General features: G+C 41.7%; 1 protein-coding gene across 1 annotated transcript in view; it reads right to left on the bottom strand.

Moving 5' to 3' along the window:
- Positions 1 to 343: 343 nt before the first annotated feature.
- BAZ1B (bromodomain adjacent to zinc finger domain 1B) overlaps positions 344 to 18,575 on the bottom strand; it is a 55,895-nt gene continuing 37,663 nt past the window's right edge. The window contains exons 14-19 of the mRNA XM_075196656.1: positions 17,358 to 17,505; positions 16,923 to 17,070; positions 10,532 to 10,644; positions 6,877 to 7,016; positions 2,704 to 2,807; positions 344 to 1,707 (exon numbers count right to left, since the gene is read on the bottom strand). Of these exons, the coding sequence (XP_075052757.1) occupies positions 1,377 to 1,707; positions 2,704 to 2,807; positions 6,877 to 7,016; positions 10,532 to 10,644; positions 16,923 to 17,070; positions 17,358 to 17,505 (984 nt within the window). The 3' untranslated portion in view covers positions 344 to 1,376. The remainder of the gene's footprint in view (positions 1,708 to 2,703; positions 2,808 to 6,876; positions 7,017 to 10,531; positions 10,645 to 16,922; positions 17,071 to 17,357; positions 17,506 to 18,575) is intronic.

Genomic DNA, 18,575 nt, shown 5'->3' with positions numbered 1-18,575 from the left:
TGGGAAGTCTAGCATCCTATACCACTACATAATCTATACCCTTTAAACTCAACCGAGATGATATGGATGATATGAGGCATTTTATTCCTCCAGTTTGGTTTAATTTTCCAGCATGGAGATTCTTAGAGATCTATGAATTGTATTTACATTCTGTCACAGGGTCAGAGTTCATTGTGGCCTTTATACAAACTTGGAGTGAACTATTGGAACAGGAGATGGGAGCATTATTTAAACGAATAACCTATACTAGCGTGTTAAAATGTGCATGTAGTATATGTATGAAGTGTATTTGTGAAAAAGCAAAAAAACACAATGAAAAATTAGAATCCAGACAGACAATAGCTGTATGTGGTTCCCTCTGTTTTAATATTAATAAAGGCAAACACTTGTTTTCATATAAACTGTACTGTACATGTGCCAAACCCAGACAAAGTCTCCCTTTATACAAGATCACAAGCAAACATTGAATATCTAGAAAAGGGATAAGTCAGTACAAAAAAAAAATTCACAAAAAAAAAAAAAAGAAAAAAAAAAAGTGACTTTTCTGTTGGACTGTCAGATACCTGTGTCGGCAGAGAAAAAGATTTTAAAAAATAAAAAAATCCTTCCATGGCGAAGGGGACCACAAGGTTATCTTCCAATCTCTATCAGTCCTTGCTGGTAGCGTTTAAATAAGAGGGAGGCAGGCAAAGTTGGGGGTGCTGGTGATTCTTTTTTTAGGGTTTTATCCAGCTTCAGATACTCCTATCTGTGTGTGTCTGGGGCACATTTACAAGGAGCAATTGGCATACAATCTCTAAATACAGTAGGTGTGGGGAGTTCAGACATCCCTTTACATCAACACAAACACAATGCCGAGTCCTGGATCACAGCCAAGTATATAACATCTGCCAGTAATGAAGCAGTTTGAGAGGTCAATGATTTGTAGAACTGGCAGAACTGAATTTCACTTCTCAAGTCATTCTCTGGCTGGACAAACCAATAAGTGCCTTTGAAAGAAGTGTGCACAGCTTTCACACCAACAATATAGATTAAGTATGTAGTGGCTCGCCCAAGTTACCCTCAAGCCACTAAAATGGTTGAGATATCAGGTAGGAGCAGGTCGACTAGCGTTTTCTTAATCACTACATGGCGATTGCGCTTCACTTGACTGCAGCACACATTCAACAGGGGAGAGAAACAAAAAAAAATAAAAATGGAAAAACAAAAAAACCACCTCCAAATCTTTACTGAGCCTCCCATACATGATATAATCTCAACATAACATGTTTGGTCTCTAAAATTGGGGGTAAACTTCCAGTTCTGTCCCCACAACCTCCGTTCTATTACTCTCTCGAACCCTTTACTCCCACCCACTTTCCATTACATTCATGCCCTCATTTCTTCCTTTTACGCCCCTGGCCGCTGTTGTCTGGCTCCGGCTCAAAAGCCTGGTGCTTGCGATGCTTCCTCTGGTAAGTGTGCCCTGGAAGGTGTTTGCTGAGGAGGTCTCTCACACACTGCTCAGTTTTCTCTAAGCAGGACATTTGCTGGGATCCTGGCTCATAGTACAGCTCAGCATTTCCAAACACCAATTTCAGGTCATTGAGGAATTCCTGCACTGTTTGATAGTTACCACAGGAACACTTGCTTTGCATGGTCTGAAAGTCCATAGGGGTAGATACCACTTTCAGATAGTTTTCATCATCCTCTGTATTCACTGGCTCCCTGAATGATACAATTAGAATTATTCAATCACTGAACACAATATGACAAACGGCGATCTTTATCAATCATTGATATTGTAAGGTCCCACAAAGCTCCCAGGTACAGACAATAGGGAGACAGAACATACATACAACAGGGACAAACAAGATATCAACACAAACACTTATGATCTAGTGATCTGGATTAGACTAAATTATTCAGAATTTATCTCTATGGTTAAAATCTTCCTTATAGTTAACAAGATTTAAAATGATCACCGTTCATGTAGAAGTTCGGAAAAGCATTTTGCAGTGCTATAGATAGGGAGGTGGCTGCACTCACATACTTTATCTGACCTGCACTAAACCTTTAAAGAAACAATTTATAAATATGCAAAAATCCACAACACTGGACAGTCCGCACACAATACAGCAAAGATATAGCAAACCTTTGCCATATCTTGTGCTGGCTGTCCGGTGACATGGATTTTATATAGAGGCTTTCTGGTTCCAGTGCTGTGACTATAAGCAGACAGAGTAATCTGGTTCATGTTCTCCAAGAGAGACTGGCAAATCATGAGCCATGTCTCTCTGCCTCTCAGCAATAGACCAGTAGAAGTGATCTAAAATTGGGTAAGGGAGACACGGATCAAGTGCTACTACAGCTCTGTAATTTAATATTTAAAACTAAACGAAATTGTATTCTTGGGCGCTATAGTTGCTTTAAGGAAATTTCACCATATTTCTGATGCAAGGTCTTCCAGTTAATAGTATGGCGCATGTACCACCATAAATCTTGTGCTTTTGCTCCTGTTGGAGGCATTGAATTGCGGCACACTTGGGAAGATCTCGTGGCACACTGGTTTGCTGCAGCACACTGGTTGAGGAGCACTGCTCTATACCCCACAGTTAGCAGTGCAAGACAAAACAAATGAAGGCCAACGTGTCAAAGTCAAACACCTCTGATTTCTGCAAATGTTAAATTATACTAATCAATAAAAGCACAGTGTGCACTCACCTGAAAGGCCAACTGAACCTGTACTTTATGAGTTTGCCTAAAATCTCTTCACACTTCTGAAGTTCCTGGTTCTGGCGCCGGGGGGCTGGCTTGCTCTGACGTATCTGGAGGGGAAAGGGGAGAAAAAAACAAAAATTAGCAAGTTAAGCCAAGTAGCCTTCATGACAAAAAACTATTTTGACATTGCTATACATCAGTTTTGTGGGAAGCAGCAGACTGCTCTGCCAAATATAGAGATGCCAAATAAGTGAATTTTAATGTAGGTCTGAAAAAGTGGTAGTGTTCTAGTTAGTTACTTACCAGGGGACATCCTAATTTCACAAGTCGTACTGTGGAAGCACTAATTGACTCCATGTAAACTGTAGACAAAAGCTGCATATATTCAATCCAGTTTGCATAGATACAAGTCTGCAGGGTGGAGACCCTTTTTTTGGTGAAAGCCAATCACCATTCTGTGCACACGATAAATCTTAGTTGCACTATATATGCACAGAATGCAGTGCTTGATTAGTTTAAGGACCAATGAAACCGGACCACAGTGAGTTTATCTGTTGGACATAAATTTATGATTTAGGAAGAAATCAGCGTTCCAACCAATATTGAGCCCCATTAAAAACTAAAGCGATACATACTGCTAAGCAGTCATTTGAAAAAACTGTACATTTCTATCTACTGTGCCAAGCTCTGACTTATGGCAGACATGAAAGTATGGAAATCAGCTCTTGTGTTACATAGCAGCGGAGCATTACCACTGATTATCACAAGTGGTGTTTGCACTGGAGTATTGGTGGGGAAAAGAACGCATGAAAGTGGTAAACTGAAGCGCCTGGCACAGCTGTGCCCATAAGAAAAAGGTCTGCAGCTTTCTCTTCTAGAACTGGCAGGGTCACCACTAGCACAATGACTGGTACAGAATAGAAACATGCAGAACAAGCATCATGAAGTCAACCTTGTTAAGGAGAGAAATCATCCATGTACTAAATGTTACTCCCTGAAGTCAGATGCTGAAACATATTTTAAAGCTTCCGCTTCCACATCTACAAAGTTGCCAAAGTCTAGTCACAATCACAAATCATCATGTAATTGCTTCAACACCTTGAACAAAAGAAGCAATGAACAATGAATATATTGTTACTGGTTTACTTCCCTTTTACAGGAACCTTGGTGTGTAAACTAAGACACTTCCCCATTGGACCAAAATGGTGGAAAATGTCTAAGGGAATGTGCACCTGACTTAGGACTCTTACATATCCTCCAGTTACATTTCTTAAACACTTTTTCCAACCATATATATCTTGACAGTAATTTGCCATGGATACAGAATGCACTGCAGTCTAGGTACAATTGTATTTAATGCAATTTTGAGATTCACCCAAGGACAATTAAAATAATGTTAAAGAATATGATATTAAGCAAAGACTACAGAAATTCCTTAATGATTTGTGTGCTGCGACAGAATAGCATTTCTGTCTTGTGCTGGTTAAAGGGCAATAACCTTATAAAGTTCACTCAGATGCCCTCCTAATTATGTTTTTGGTGACATGAGCTTTCTTTTGGCCGCATTTCAAAATATGTTTAGGATTATGAAAGCTAGATGGATATGACCAACAAAAAAAACCCGAACACCTTACAAACACAAAACCACTTCTGTTCTTCTACTCAAGCAACTTGTGCACCAGTAGAAATGCTCTGCAATGTTTAATTTTTCCTATTTTACTCATCAGGCTAGAAATGATGGGGTTTAGTAACATGTCTGACTAGGTCAGAAAAGACCTTGGGGAACAGTACAAATATATTTTCAAATATTGGCTCTAATGGGATATGGCCTACTAACGCCACCTTTTATTTTTTTTTACTATGAGCACTAATCTGAATCTTCTACTAGACTATTGTCCGCTTTACTGCAGAGGGCCCCCAGTGATCATGTGACCACAAAGGGAATACAGGACCCAGAAGTACAAAATCCTGTATAAACGCTGCAGCACTTATTGACATTTGATCATTACGGCCGTGGACTCCCTCTGGAGTCCATGTGCGTGGCTGCCATTCCTATGAGCAGTGCTATGATTTAAGATACAAAAGATGATCTAGAGAGAACTGAAATGGAATTATAGTTGACAAATATTCCAAATTGTTCAAATCAAGATTGAGATAAAATTGTCTTTATATTGTAACCCAGTTACCTTGTGGATCATGAATATATTGTTAATTGAATTGGTGGATACTAGATATACACACACACACAGGTCATATCACTCAATTTGTGTGCTACAGTAAATTACCATTTTTCATTGTACTTAAAAGTGAGTTCCAGATCTTAACACCATCACCTCTTAATAGTCCTTTATATTTTTATTTAGCTTTCGGATTGCAACAGATGCTGCACAAATCTAAAATATGTATGGATGTGTCTTGTTATAGGACTTCAGAATTCATAGGTATCTATTAGTTAGTGGATAGCTTGGCAATATATTTTACCCAGTCGATCTCTGCTATATATCTACCCTATTAGTGTAATTTCATTATAAAAATTTGCTGCATGTTTGCAGTTTCTACATGAAACGTCCCCATATATTAGTTATGATTGTTTTATTTGTGTACTTTTGGTTCCTATATTTAATTTTGTACATAAGAGAAATGCTGCAATAAGGTAGATCATATTACCACTAACTGTTCTGTTTTCACATATATCGTAGAGATGAGCGGGCTCGGATATCTGAAATCCAAGCCCACCCGAACCGGATCCGAGACAGATCCGGGTATTCCCGCCAATTGCAAAACTGAAACCGAGGCTCCGAGTCATAATCCCGCTGTCTGTACTCGCAATACTCGGATCCTATAAATTCCCCGCTAGCCGCCGCCATCTTCTATCGGGCATTGATCAGGGTAGAGGGAGGTTGTGTTAGGTGGTCCTCTGTCCTGCTATATCGCGTGCTGTGCTGTGCTGGGGAAATAACAATGCCCTTAGAAGGACACAGCACGAAAAATTTTAAAAAAAGTTCTAAAAAAAAATATACAAAAACAATCCTGCAGTATAAGTCCATTGGTACTGCAATATTACAAAGTTCACTGATTCTGCAGAATAGACTGGGAATTAGTGGAAATGATTGTTATTGAGGTTAATAATAGTGTAGGAGTGAAAATAAACCAAAAAACTTGATTTTAACACTATGTTTTTTTTCAAAATAAATTCGAATACAAAACCTTTAATCCGAACCAAAACCTTTCGTCAGGTGTTTTGCGAAACAAATCCAAACCCTCAAGCAAATCCGAATCCAAAACACAAAACACGAGACACGAGACACCAAAAGTGGCCGGTGCACATCCCTAAATATCGGAGTGTATTATTCATGTATGTTCTTTTATATTTATTGCAATCACTTTGCAAGCATATCTGAATATTTTTCTGCATGCAATTTTACACTATTGTGCTATTTACTTATACTTTTTACTGTCACTAATTATGGTCTTTCCTTTTTTTTTTTTTTAGACATTATGAACATTGAGACAACAAAAAAGTTAATATTGTGACAAATGTGTTCTGGGAATTTACAACAGACTTTTAGGGGCATATTCAATTCTTTAGAAGTTCCGTGGCGTTAAAACTATTAGTTAATACGGTAATTTGTAGCTGGATTTCAGCTCGCGGCTCAGGGAGCTGCGAGCTGAAATCCAGCGAGTAAATTACCGTATTAACTGTTTTTCTGCGCACGATTACCGTAATAACGGTAATCGTGCGCTGACCGTGAGATTTTCGGCGTTTCCGTCGAGAATGGAATATGCCCCTTAGACTTCTGAGTTGTCATATTTTGTTACATCTTCTAGTTTTTACTTTATGACATTAGTGCTGTTATTCTTCTCTTTTTGTTCCATATATTTTTTGAATTTCATGGGTGTGGCTCTGAGTTTGAATAGCCTGAATTTGTCCTCTAGAGTGCTCTTCATTTGGTTGCTGAAGCTCCATCCTTTTTTCAAAAACAGTGTTTGGTGCTTGAACTAATGAACTACCACGGCTTTATTTGCAAATATTTCTTTAATGCATATGAGGATTATAGAAAGCTTGTTTAGTCATCGCTTAAGATGTCCCAGAATGGGTAGAGGAGGAAAGTGGTAGAACATTTGCAATGGATTAAAATCCCAGAGGTAAGAATACAGAGCTAGGAAACTACTTACCACCTCCTCTACATCAGCGCCATTTTCTGGCAGTGAGCGCTGTCTCGTGGATCGTTGATTGGTCTTCGCTTGCTGGCGCCCACGTGGACTTGAACGATTAGGTTTGTTAGCTTTGCCCTTGGCTGCTTTGCGTGATCTCACTGAAAGACATAAATCACGTAGGAAGATGTAATGAATTCAACAGTTGCTGGATACAGCGAGTGCTCGCGCTTCTCAAATGCTGTTAAACAGCCCTCATATCTTCAATAGTTTAAAAAGAGGCACTTGACAACCAAAGTGACTTGCATCTACAAATGGTTAATCAGCAGTTGAACTTCAATTTTATCATTACGTTCTATATTGTTAAAGTGCAAAAAGTAGACGTCAAATCAAACATAGGACAATTAAATAGGAAATATGAAGATCCATTAATTTTGAAAAAAAGATATCTGGGTATGGTTAAAGCACCTAAATTATAACAAGCACAAAATGTTAAGCAAAGCCTGAAGGGCAAATTCAGTGTCATGGATGGGGAGATGCAAAGCTTCCATAGAATTATAACTGATTGCTGCAGACAACTGCAGAGAAACAAAAACATTTGTCCCCCACTTCAGCCCCCTCCTGACTTAATGGCTGTGATACAGCTGCTGCCGGTGAGAGATGACTGGAGTGCAAAACAAAAAGAGGGCCACACAGCAGGATCTCACAGTTGCTAAGTTAATCAGCGGGAACTTAACTGACATGGGGTAGGAGGCAAACACGTGTCGTGTTACTACCACAAGGGCTAAACACTGAACTTTAACGCCTGCTGGCTCCCTGTAACTGCATTCTCCCGAGAGGCGGCTGTCAGAGACACAGATATGCTGATCCTGTTCGATCCCTCCGCTTTAATCTTTATGTCCCACACTCGCATACAAACGTGTCTCTTGTAAATGAAACGACGGCCGACAGCATGCCATGCAGGCGGTTCCTGTGTGCAAGGGCCAACAATTCCCAATTCTTTGAAATCCCATAGGATTGCAAAGCATATTACTAGTGTTAACTCCTTCAAAGCAGGAATACAACCACAAGCCCAGGGGAAGTGCCTGGTGCTGCATGCCAGTTACTACGATTAATAAAGAATAGAGCTTTCTTTGAAAACAAATCACTTGTGTGGACATAATGACAAAGAATACTAAGAACTTGTCATGCAGAAAACCCCAAAAACTCCCCCAAAAACAAATAAAAACAAAACACAAAATTGTGTTGACCAAACATAATTTAAGTGTATATACTTATGTGTCAGCAGGATTATAAAACCTGAACCACCATTTCCATTTATCTATGGCTCCATACTAGAGCCTTAGCCCACGGAAAAACTTTTCAGGCTTGTCCAATGCATGGATGAAAGGCTCACACCATGAAGAAAGCTTATGATGCAGAAGATGTAATAGTGATTTATATTTCAGTAGTTTGAGAATGATCATATTGCCGAATTGAAAAACATCTGTGATATTTTAAAAAGCAGTCACATTTAAAGACCAAATATAATTATATTACATAATGGAACATTAAATGTCTTCACTGCTCTCTAAAATTATCATAGTTCTTTCACATGTAGAAAAATATTTAGAAGCTGCAGCAGGTGAAATGTGGTTAAATTGACTGCTCAACTGAATAAACTTAGTAAACAGCGTAGGACTTGCCAGCCCCAGGAATATATGCTCAACGACCTTCATGTGAAAGCCTCGGACTGAAGCTATTGACTGAGGGTTGAGATGAAATGCCCTCTATAAATAAGACCAGACATAATTTTTCTATGGCATGACTAATATTGTTTAAAAGCATAGCACGCGAGCAAGGCAAAGGAGAATTGGCACCTTATTTAGAATGGTTTAAAACAGAAGCAGTGTGTTCGCTACCACTAAAACTGGAAGGAAAAATACAAAAGATGTTTCAGTCTCCCCCTTTACCTTACATGCTACTATAATGAATCTACAGCACAGTGAACTACAGAGAACAGTATAAACTAAGTAGCGGAGGCTGGTAGAGGTGACAACACTGTGCAATGTGCTCACTGCATTCATAGGTCCAGGGCAGAAGCCAATCAGATCAGAGGTGTTAAATTTCAGTAATTGACAGGAAAGCATGTATATATATATATATACACATCAATGTATGGTACTTTCCTGTTATCTGGAGACATTTAATTTAAGCCTATTTATTTATTTTACGGAGACCAGAAAATTTTAAATGTGTCCAAAAGTGACTCGAAGATGTTGCCTTCTCCGAATTCCAGTCTCCAAATGAATTAGGCTAAATACAACTTCAAATGCTGCTGCATTGTTCCTGTCGTGTATTCCGCCATTTAGCGGATCCCCACATTTGTTCAACGCTCTGAATATGGACATTAGGATCGACAAAATTGTAGAGATTTACTTTGAAGTGTTGAAATCCGGCCTTTTCTAGTTCTTCCATCTTGTAGGGGCGCCAACTATCTGAGTAAATTATAAAGCCTCTTTCGATACTGTCCAAAATCGCCATCATTAAATGTTTCCGCACTGCAATCATCCACTTTGTTGGGAGACACACAGATGCTGTTTGTCAGAGTCCTCCGAAGATCCCCCGCTGAGGAAGCATTTGGCTGGCATTGTTCTTACACTTAGGAAACAAGCAATAGAAGAAGCGAATGGCTGTTGCGAATGGTAGACAACTGTCGGTGAACTAATATCCTTGGCGGATGTTGACCTTCTTTCGACAAACAGATTTTCTACAATTCCAGGATATACACAAACCAAAGCTAAGCTTCATTTCATGATTTCTTTGACAGCATCCTAGCTGGCAGTAATCCCTTCTTTTGCAAAAATGCCACAGCCTCTTTTGGTAGAAGGCAGAGTGAATAAATTCATTTTTAAATGATTTTTTTTTTCCCCTCAAATGGCTCCAGATAACAGTAAAGTTTTAAATGTCTGTTGAATTATTTTCTTTTCATATAATTTGAAAAAAATCGCCATTTTTTTCAAATGGTTCTAGATAACAGGAAAGTACCCAATGTATTCATTGGGTTACCATATTTTCCAGTCTACCCAATCAAAACTTGATCAGTTTTAATTTGCATCAAGCTAAATTATTTGAAGGAAACATTTGCTAAAATGTTTAGCAACGCTCTGTAAAAATTACTTAAGTGATCAACTGAAGCTTTGCTGCACAGATGTTAGATGTACTTGGCATATTGTTACTATGCAGATAAACATAAATCCAAGAAACCACATATTGGATCTCATGGATACTTGCTGGATCACCATAGATTAAAGCGTTATCATCAAGAAAAAAAAATGAATAACTCTAAAGGCAAGAATTGTGGTTATAGGTGTCCAGTTTGTTTCTGGTTCAGGGAACAGCTTCAAAATGTGCCATATGAAAACTGTTTTTAGTTAAGTTCTGCTGCTAGTCCACAGTAAAGGGAATGTGCTAGTATAGCACATAACATAAGTTCAGTACAAGAGTCAAGACTGTTGTTGTGAACCACTAAAAAATAATAATCTAAAATGGACAGTGGAGAAGTGGCATTCCGTATGCTTTTTCTTCCCCTGAGCACACAACTTATCGACAAAGTACATACAAGTAATGGAAGGGCGACAAAGCCATAAACCACAATTTTCCACTAACAAAATAAAAGGAAGTAGTCTGTACTTACATCTGAGCCCTACAACATCCTGGTCTTCATCCTCCGTGTCTTCATCAGATTCCTCCTCCTCATCTTCCTCCTCTTCATCTTCCTCATCATTAGTGGAATCTTCAGCATAGTTCCTTTAGGTGGGGCATAAAAAATGAGAAAGTATTGCTCATGGGCATTACTGTAATCTTAAAAGAAAGCTTGAGTGGACAATTGAAAAAAGAAAATATGATTTTTGTACTTACCATAAAGTCTCTCTGAATACGAGTTGGGGGACACTGCTCACCGTGGGGCATAGAGGGCAATGTGGGAGTAATGGCACAAAAAAAACAAAAAAAAACAAAAAAAAACCAAAACCAAAAACTTATCTAGCCTGCTTACCTCTCCTCTATGCCCCCTGCTGCAGGAAGAGCTCAGTTTCTTTACTAACCAAGCCACAAGAGGGCAAAAACACAACAGAACTTTCAGAACAAAAGGTGGGAGCGCAGTGTCCCCCAACTCGTGTTCAGAGAAAGATTTTATGGTAAGTACAAAAATCCTATTTTCTCTTTCACACCAGTTGGGGGGATACTACTCACCTTAGGCACGTTCCAAAAGTGTCCCTGTGGTTGGGAACGCTCAATGAACGGCACGTCAAACTTTTCAAGGCCAAAACTTGTGTATTTTGAAGCAAGGACGTGGAAACGATAAAACCTGGTGAATGTATGAAGGTCAAGTTGCTGCCCTACACAACTGCTCAGCTGAGGCCCCATGTTGATCGGCCAAAAAGCGCTAACCAACCTCGTGGAATAAGCGGTCAGACCTTCAGGAATTGGAGAGCACTCTGAAACGTACGCCTGCCGTATAGTAGTGGTGATCCATCTAGCCACTGTCTGCTTTGTGGTCGGCCAGACACACTTGCGATCGTCATACAGGACTAGGAGACTATTAGTCTTCCGAACCAAAGTTGTATGGTCCACATAAATCCTCAAAGTTCTGACCACATCTAAAAACAGACTGAGTCCTGACAGGGGGCCAGTGAATCCTGAGGAAGAACTGGATGACCAATATCCTGATTTATGTGAAACCTCGAGATCACCTTTGGTTGAAACGAAGGCTTAGTTCCAAGCACCGCACGATCGTCATGGAAAATCAGAAGAGCCCGACATGACAGGGCTGCCAACTCTGAAACTCGTCTGGCTGAAGCAATGGCCAGCAAAAAGGTCACTTTCCACGAGAGAAGTTTTAAAGAAACAGACTCCAAAGGGCGACTTTTGAAGCAGTGAAAAGACCAAGTTTAGGTCCCACGGAGCCACTGGCAGAACAAAAAGCGGCTGTACACGAAGTACACATAAAGTAACAGAGAGATACATTTCTGAAAATACACAGACAACTACGCTAGCTAGATCTTAAGGGACGACAAGTTCAATCCCTTATCCAGACCATCTTGCAGAAAAGCCAACACTCTGGCTAAACGGAAAGAATTAGTAGGCACTTTGAACTTCTCACACAAACATTTATATGCTTTCCAAATGCGGTGATAACTGGTAGATGACGGTTCTCTTGCCTGGATGATGGTTTTAACCACTCTCGCCGAAAACCCTTTGAGAATCAAGGATTCAACCTCCAAGCTGTCAAAGCCAATCGATCTAGGTGCTGATGAAAGAACGGACCTTGACTGAGAAAATCCTTCCTAAGAGGCAAATGCCAAGAACGATCCACCAACATGTCTAGAAGATCTGAGTACCACTCTTCTTGGCCAATCTGGTGCCAATAGAATCAATGGAACCCTTTCGCTTTACTTTCTGCAAAATCCACGGCAACATCAGAAGTAGAGGGTAAAGGTACACCAACTTGAAGTTTCAGTGTACTGTCATAGCATCCACTAAGAACGCCTGAGGTCCTCTTGACCTGGCACAATACCTTTCTACATTGCGGTTGTGCCGTGAGGCCATCATGTCTATTTCTAGCTGACCCCACCGGAGGACTATTTGAAAAAACACCTCCGGATGGAGCAACCATTCGCCTGGGTGAAGGGCATGCCGACTTAAGTGGTCAGCCTCCCAGTTGAATGTACACCGCTGAAATTGCAATCTGTTCCGCCCATTTCATGATCTTTGACACTTCCTTCATGGCAAGAAGACTCCTTGTTTCTGCTTGATTATTTATGCAAGCTACTGCCGTAGCATTGTCAGACTGTATTCTGATCGGCAGACGTGCCAGGAAGGACTGTGCCTGTACTAGAGCACTGAATACTGCCCGTAGATCCAGAACATTAATGGGCAACTGTGTGCAAGTCCCTTGCAATATGAGGTGAAGAGCGACTGCACCCCACCCCAACAAGCTGGCATCAGTTGTTACCAGGGTCCAGTCCCATACCAAGAAAGGACACCCCTGGGCTAGGATGTCCCTCATCAGCCACCAGAGAGGAGACAGGCGTGTTGTATGTGACAACCGAAAGACATGCCTTTCTAAGCAGGGATCCGACCTTGACCACTTTGCCAGAATCGCCTGCTGAAACTTGCGCAAATGGAAATGAACAAACTGCAGAGCCTCGAACGAGGAAATCATGCAACCCAGTAGCTTCATACACTGAAGTACTGAGACTTTAAAGACAGAGATCTTTTCATCTGACAGCGTATCTTCTGCACTTTGTCTGAAGGGAGAAAAACCCTCCGACAATTTGTGTCAGACAATGTGAAGATACCGGGCTTTCTGGCCCAATGCTACATACTTCATGCTGGCTGGCCACCCACGGGTGTCTCACTATGCCGGGAAGTCTACCCAGTACCTTCTAGGGTTCTCAGTCACTCAGATAAATGCAGATAGAAAGTAAAGCAATACATTTATTGGAATAAAAACAAAAACTATATTATGTACACACAGTAAATAAGTGCCAGACAGGTTTACCACATCATCTGTCCCTTACCCCACTAACTTAAGGAGTTAGTCACCTGGCTGTCCACTCTTGACGACCCATGGATCTCTCAGCTGCATATGTAGACTCGTAGGGAACGACAACTCAAGAACCAGACCTTACACCTTCCATAAACGAAATCCCAAAATGAACACACCTCCTTCCGTAGAGCAGCTCATTATATCTACAGTCTACATTCCACAGAGCTTTACCCTCAGGCCAAACCACTGGGCCTCCTTGTTAAACATTGGTCAGTGCTGGACTGTGGGGGTGGGGGCAGGGGTTGGAGAGGGGAGTGAAGATGAGCTGTCCTTCCACAGTTCCCCTCCGCTAGATGGCCTGTCTGGAATAGTCTTCTGAGAACAATGGACACTAATTAGTTTAGCCCCGCCAGTATCTTGCAACCTGATCCCTACCCATAACCTCCTGGCTTCACTTTAGAGACAACGAAAAACAACCTCACTGCCACATCACCAATATACAATATACATATTTATAATGAGCTACAATGTCCCCTTATCCACATGTAGTTAGACACTGCAGTAGTATTCTATTGGGCTGGGGAACAAAAGCAAGGGTTATAAAAAAGTACATGCTATAATCCACATTTTGCGAGAAACAAGGGACAGACTGATTAGGTTGACAATACCTAGTTCCACCACAAACAATCCCAGGAACACCATACATTGGGTTGGTATCCAACTGGATTTTTTTGTAGTTGATCACCCATCTGTGTTAATGCAGAATGTCCCTGGTCAGCTGCAGATATGACTGAAGCAAAGGCACCGACTCCTACCAGCAGGTCTAGATAAGGTAAAATAGTCACTGCCTGTAAATGCAGCTGAGCTGTCATTATAGCCATCGACTTTGTGAACACTCGCGGTGCGATGGCCAAACCGAATGGGAGTGCCCTGAACTGAAATTGCTCCAGACCCACCGCAAAAGACTTTGTTGACCTGTCCATATTGGATTGGGTAGGTAAGCATCTTTGATATCCAAGGATGCCAAGTACTCGTTCTTCATGGAATTTATCACAGATCTGATGGACTCCATTCGAAAGCAGAGTACCCATAAGCAGGTGATCGGGTCCTTCAGGTTCAGAATTGGTCTGAAGGACCGATCCGGATTTTGCACCAGAAAAAGGTGAGTTTAAAAGCCTTGACCTCTCAGCCCCCGACGGAACTGGAACAATCACCTCGGCATGCCAAAGTGACTGTACTGCCCCCCGCAAAGCCTGTCTTTTCTCCGACTCCCTGGTAAAAAGGTGTCATGAAACGCTGTGGAGGTGCCCCCACTAGGTCCCAGATGTATTCCCTGGACACTATACCCGTCACCCAGGCGTCTGTGGTGGACCTGAGCCACCGCTCCTGAAAGAGCAGCAGGTGCACTCCCACAACCAGAGCCCCTGGTGGAGGATGCAGGAAGTCATGCTGCTGGCTTAGGGGCAGGGCGACGTCCTGTCCAGGCCTTTGCCCCCCCTCCCCTTGTAACCAGGACTTTCGACAAACCGAAAAGAGCGAAAATGCCTCAGTTCTAGCCACGTCAGACTGAATTCCTGCATGAAGGGTAGTGGCCCATTTTTCAACAGCTTTAACGACCCAAGTCACCGCCATCACCAGGCGCAGGGACACCCCAAACACTAAATAAATCAATTTCAAAAATGCTTCACACTTTTTGTCAGTACTGTCTTTAAGCGACGCTGCATTCAGCAAAGAAAAAAACAGTAGACTTTGCCAACTGTGCAATAGGAGCAGATACTGGAGTCTCCCATGAATCTGGCATAAGTCTGGCCTCGTCCCAAAGTTGTGCAGAAGCAGCGAAGAAAAATGTTCTTTTCTTTGCCCTTTTAAACATGGTCTGTGATACAGATTGTTCCCCATCCGATATGTTAAGAATCTGTCGCACTGCCAGGATAAGGTCCTCAATGCCTTGTTTAATGGACATATCCTCCTCACCTGTTTGCAAGTCCTCAGTCAGAATCCTTTAGAACATCACCATCTGCCAATGCAGATGGATCCGTGTCCGACTCTACTAACGCCTGGGCAATAGGCAGACCCAAGGGTTTACGCCGTCCACCAGCCATACTCAAATGGAACAATTTTTCAAGGGAATTAGGCACTCTGGTCAACCCACGCATAGACTGTTCCAAACTACTCATCCACACAGGCTCCTGGGAGACCCCTGGACCACTCTGCAGCAACTGAGACGCCTGCCCCGAAGGAATGACGTCTGAGAACTGCGTACTCAGAGAAGAGGAAAAGGTATCAGCACCTACAGGTGTAGGTTGTCTCTCCTTAATTAGACAATAGACCGAGCTCTATGACCTAGGCTGGCACCATGATGTCTGCTGCACCTCAGACGGGCGCCCGCCCAGATCCTCGGCCTCACATACCATCCACCAGGCAATTTGGACCCTCACCTAGTACAGGCGTAGTACATTACAAAGACAGCCTTGAATTTGGCCCCGTGCCCTCTGACATATTGCAAAACAGAAAAGTAAATGAGACACTATAGAACTTTTACAACAAAGAAGAACTGTACAGTATATGGCAAACTAACACCATAGAAAAACACAATACAGTGCTTTGGCAAAGACTAGAACCAGAAGTGTTCTGTAATGTACCCCCCACAGGATGTACAGCAGATAGAAAACACAGCAAAGCCAGTCTACTGGTTCTCAATCCCCAGGGATGTGTTTGCATCCGAGTGCCCTGCAGGAAGGGTGGGAATTGGCTGATAAGCTTGCCAGAACCCTGAAAAACACAGGTGAGTTTATTACCTTACCACACCCACTTAACTCTTTGCTGGCCTGCACAAATCAGCACACACATTTGTAATTGCAGGAAAAAAAAACAACAACGACACATCAGACCCTGGTGGGGACTGCATCAGCGACAGCTCCCCACCAGCATAATATGCCTCACTACCTGTTTGCACCGCAACTTCTCCTCCAAATGCCGGCTGACAGGCTGGGCAACTGAACAGCAAGCCGCTCCGCCTCCACAGTAGTGACAGGCGACCGGAACATGCTGCCACGGCTCCCGGGTGGCCCACATCGCCTCCTTTGAAGCGGCTGGGTCCTGGACACTACCGGAGTGCCAGGTGACCCTTTCCCCGGGAGCCCTAGTCTGGGAAGATTGGAAAGGGAGGGGGGCAGCACTCAACACAAAAAAGACCCCTAAGACTAGATTAAAAGTGCCCTACTCCATAGGCACTAAAAAAAACTGAGCTCTTCCTCTGAAGGGGGCATAGAGGGGAGGAGAGCAGGCTTTTTAGTGACAAGATTTTTAGTGCCATTACTCCCACAGCACCCTCTATACTCCAAGATGAGCAGTGTCCCCCAACTGGTGTGAAAGAAATATAAATTTTTAACATTTGACTAGCTGAACTACAACTGAAAAGGATGTCCGATCCCAACAGAAGCAATCATTCCCTGTTACACTCACCACAAAGAAAAGCAATATACTGCCGATCTATAAGTTATGTAGTAATTAAAGGAGACAGATCTAGACTCACCTGCCCCGGGAGCTACGTCTGAGAGTTGCCGGCTGACAAGCAGGGCACAGCCACTCCCCGTCCGGTATTGTTAGGAGAACCGGCCTCAGACAGAAGAGGTGGAATGCCTTGTTACACTCGTCACATAGGATGAGCTTGTCATCCTCACCTGAGGAGAAAAACAGGAAAATGAGAAAAAATAAAATAAAAAGCAAACCACTGCTTACCCTTGAAAAACTAAAACTACAGTACACTTTAATCAAAGGACACCCCTAAGTAAAGCCTACAATCCTGTACAATTCCATACTTTGGCTTGACAATGCATTGAGAAGGGTTTGATATAGGAACAATTTGTTTGTCATGTACTCCCAAGTTTGAGTTAAAAAAAAACAACAAAAAAAACAGAAGACAAACTTTCACATGCTGGAAACAACCAAAATCTTTGCTGCAGTCTACCTTTCTTCCGACACACTTTACAACGGGCATTTTCAGAGGACATATCCCACTTGATGCAGGCATCCAACATCCCCAACAACACATGGACACGTGAGAATGTTTGGGCCTCAATGATGGCAGTCTTCCATTTCTCCACAGCTGATGCCACCTATAGTACATAGACACAAATTGGTAAAGGTGAATAAGTAATCAGCCATATGCAAGTTCACAAACTGTTAACAGACTTCCCTTCATGCCCCAATCAGGTTTTTGGGAATATTACTGAATGTAGAAATGGTGCTTGCTTTAGGACACAGCAAACATAACTTAGCATTCACTGTGTACAAGGTGGTTGATATGAAGATCACAAGGATGCATTATTCTCTGTGGATAGATCATTACTCCATGTGAACACACCTGCATGATGTGGCGAGTGTCAAAATTAATTAGGTGCACTTTACATATTGAGTTCATTGAATGGCACCATTTGTTGTTCTATATCCAGAGTCAGTTATTTTTAAAATACTTATGCAATAAGAAAACATACAAATATGCACACAATAACAGTATTGTTTCTATTTAATGTCACTAGGTAGTGTGAAACTATTAAATAGCCTGCAACATGCTCAAGTGCAAACACTGACAAAATACCATTTTTAAATAGCCATCATTTATAAAAGACAAAAATACGTTTAGTTTGGTCCACCTTTTACTTATAAGCTTCTATTGAAAAATGAATGCAATGCTACAGTGGTGTCCCTTAAGGTAAAAAGCTCACTGAATATAGAAAGACTTATCTTGTCACATTTAGTCCAGTTCAGCCATGCAAGCAATGCACATGGACACTGTACTAAAAAAACAGATACTAACAGTGAATACCACTGTCCCGCTGCTTAAATCTTCTCCTGTAAAGTGGAAGCACATTAAGCCAGTTATTAAAAGCCTGCATTCTGCACTTCAGAATGCATTACATCCACAAATGACAGAAAAACAATTCCCGCATTTTTTCTAATAGAAATTAGTTACCTACTAAAAGATATACCTACAGAAACCACAACAGTACAGGAAGTTGGGAAATGTAATTATTTTTTTGCACTTTCATTCGATCATTTTCTCCAAGTCCTTTGGGGAACTCCTTCCATTCTATATCCCCACCCATCAAGGAACTTCAGTTATTAATTAACCAGGCACAAAAGAACAGATAGAAAGGAACAGGGGGAAAAACAAACCAAAACAAGA

The sequence above is a fragment of the Mixophyes fleayi genome, chromosome 2 (assembly GCF_038048845.1).
Source record: "Mixophyes fleayi isolate aMixFle1 chromosome 2, aMixFle1.hap1, whole genome shotgun sequence".
Taxonomy (NCBI): Eukaryota; Metazoa; Chordata; class Amphibia; order Anura; family Limnodynastidae; genus Mixophyes; species Mixophyes fleayi.
This window is presented reverse-complemented; position numbering and strand designations above follow the sequence as displayed.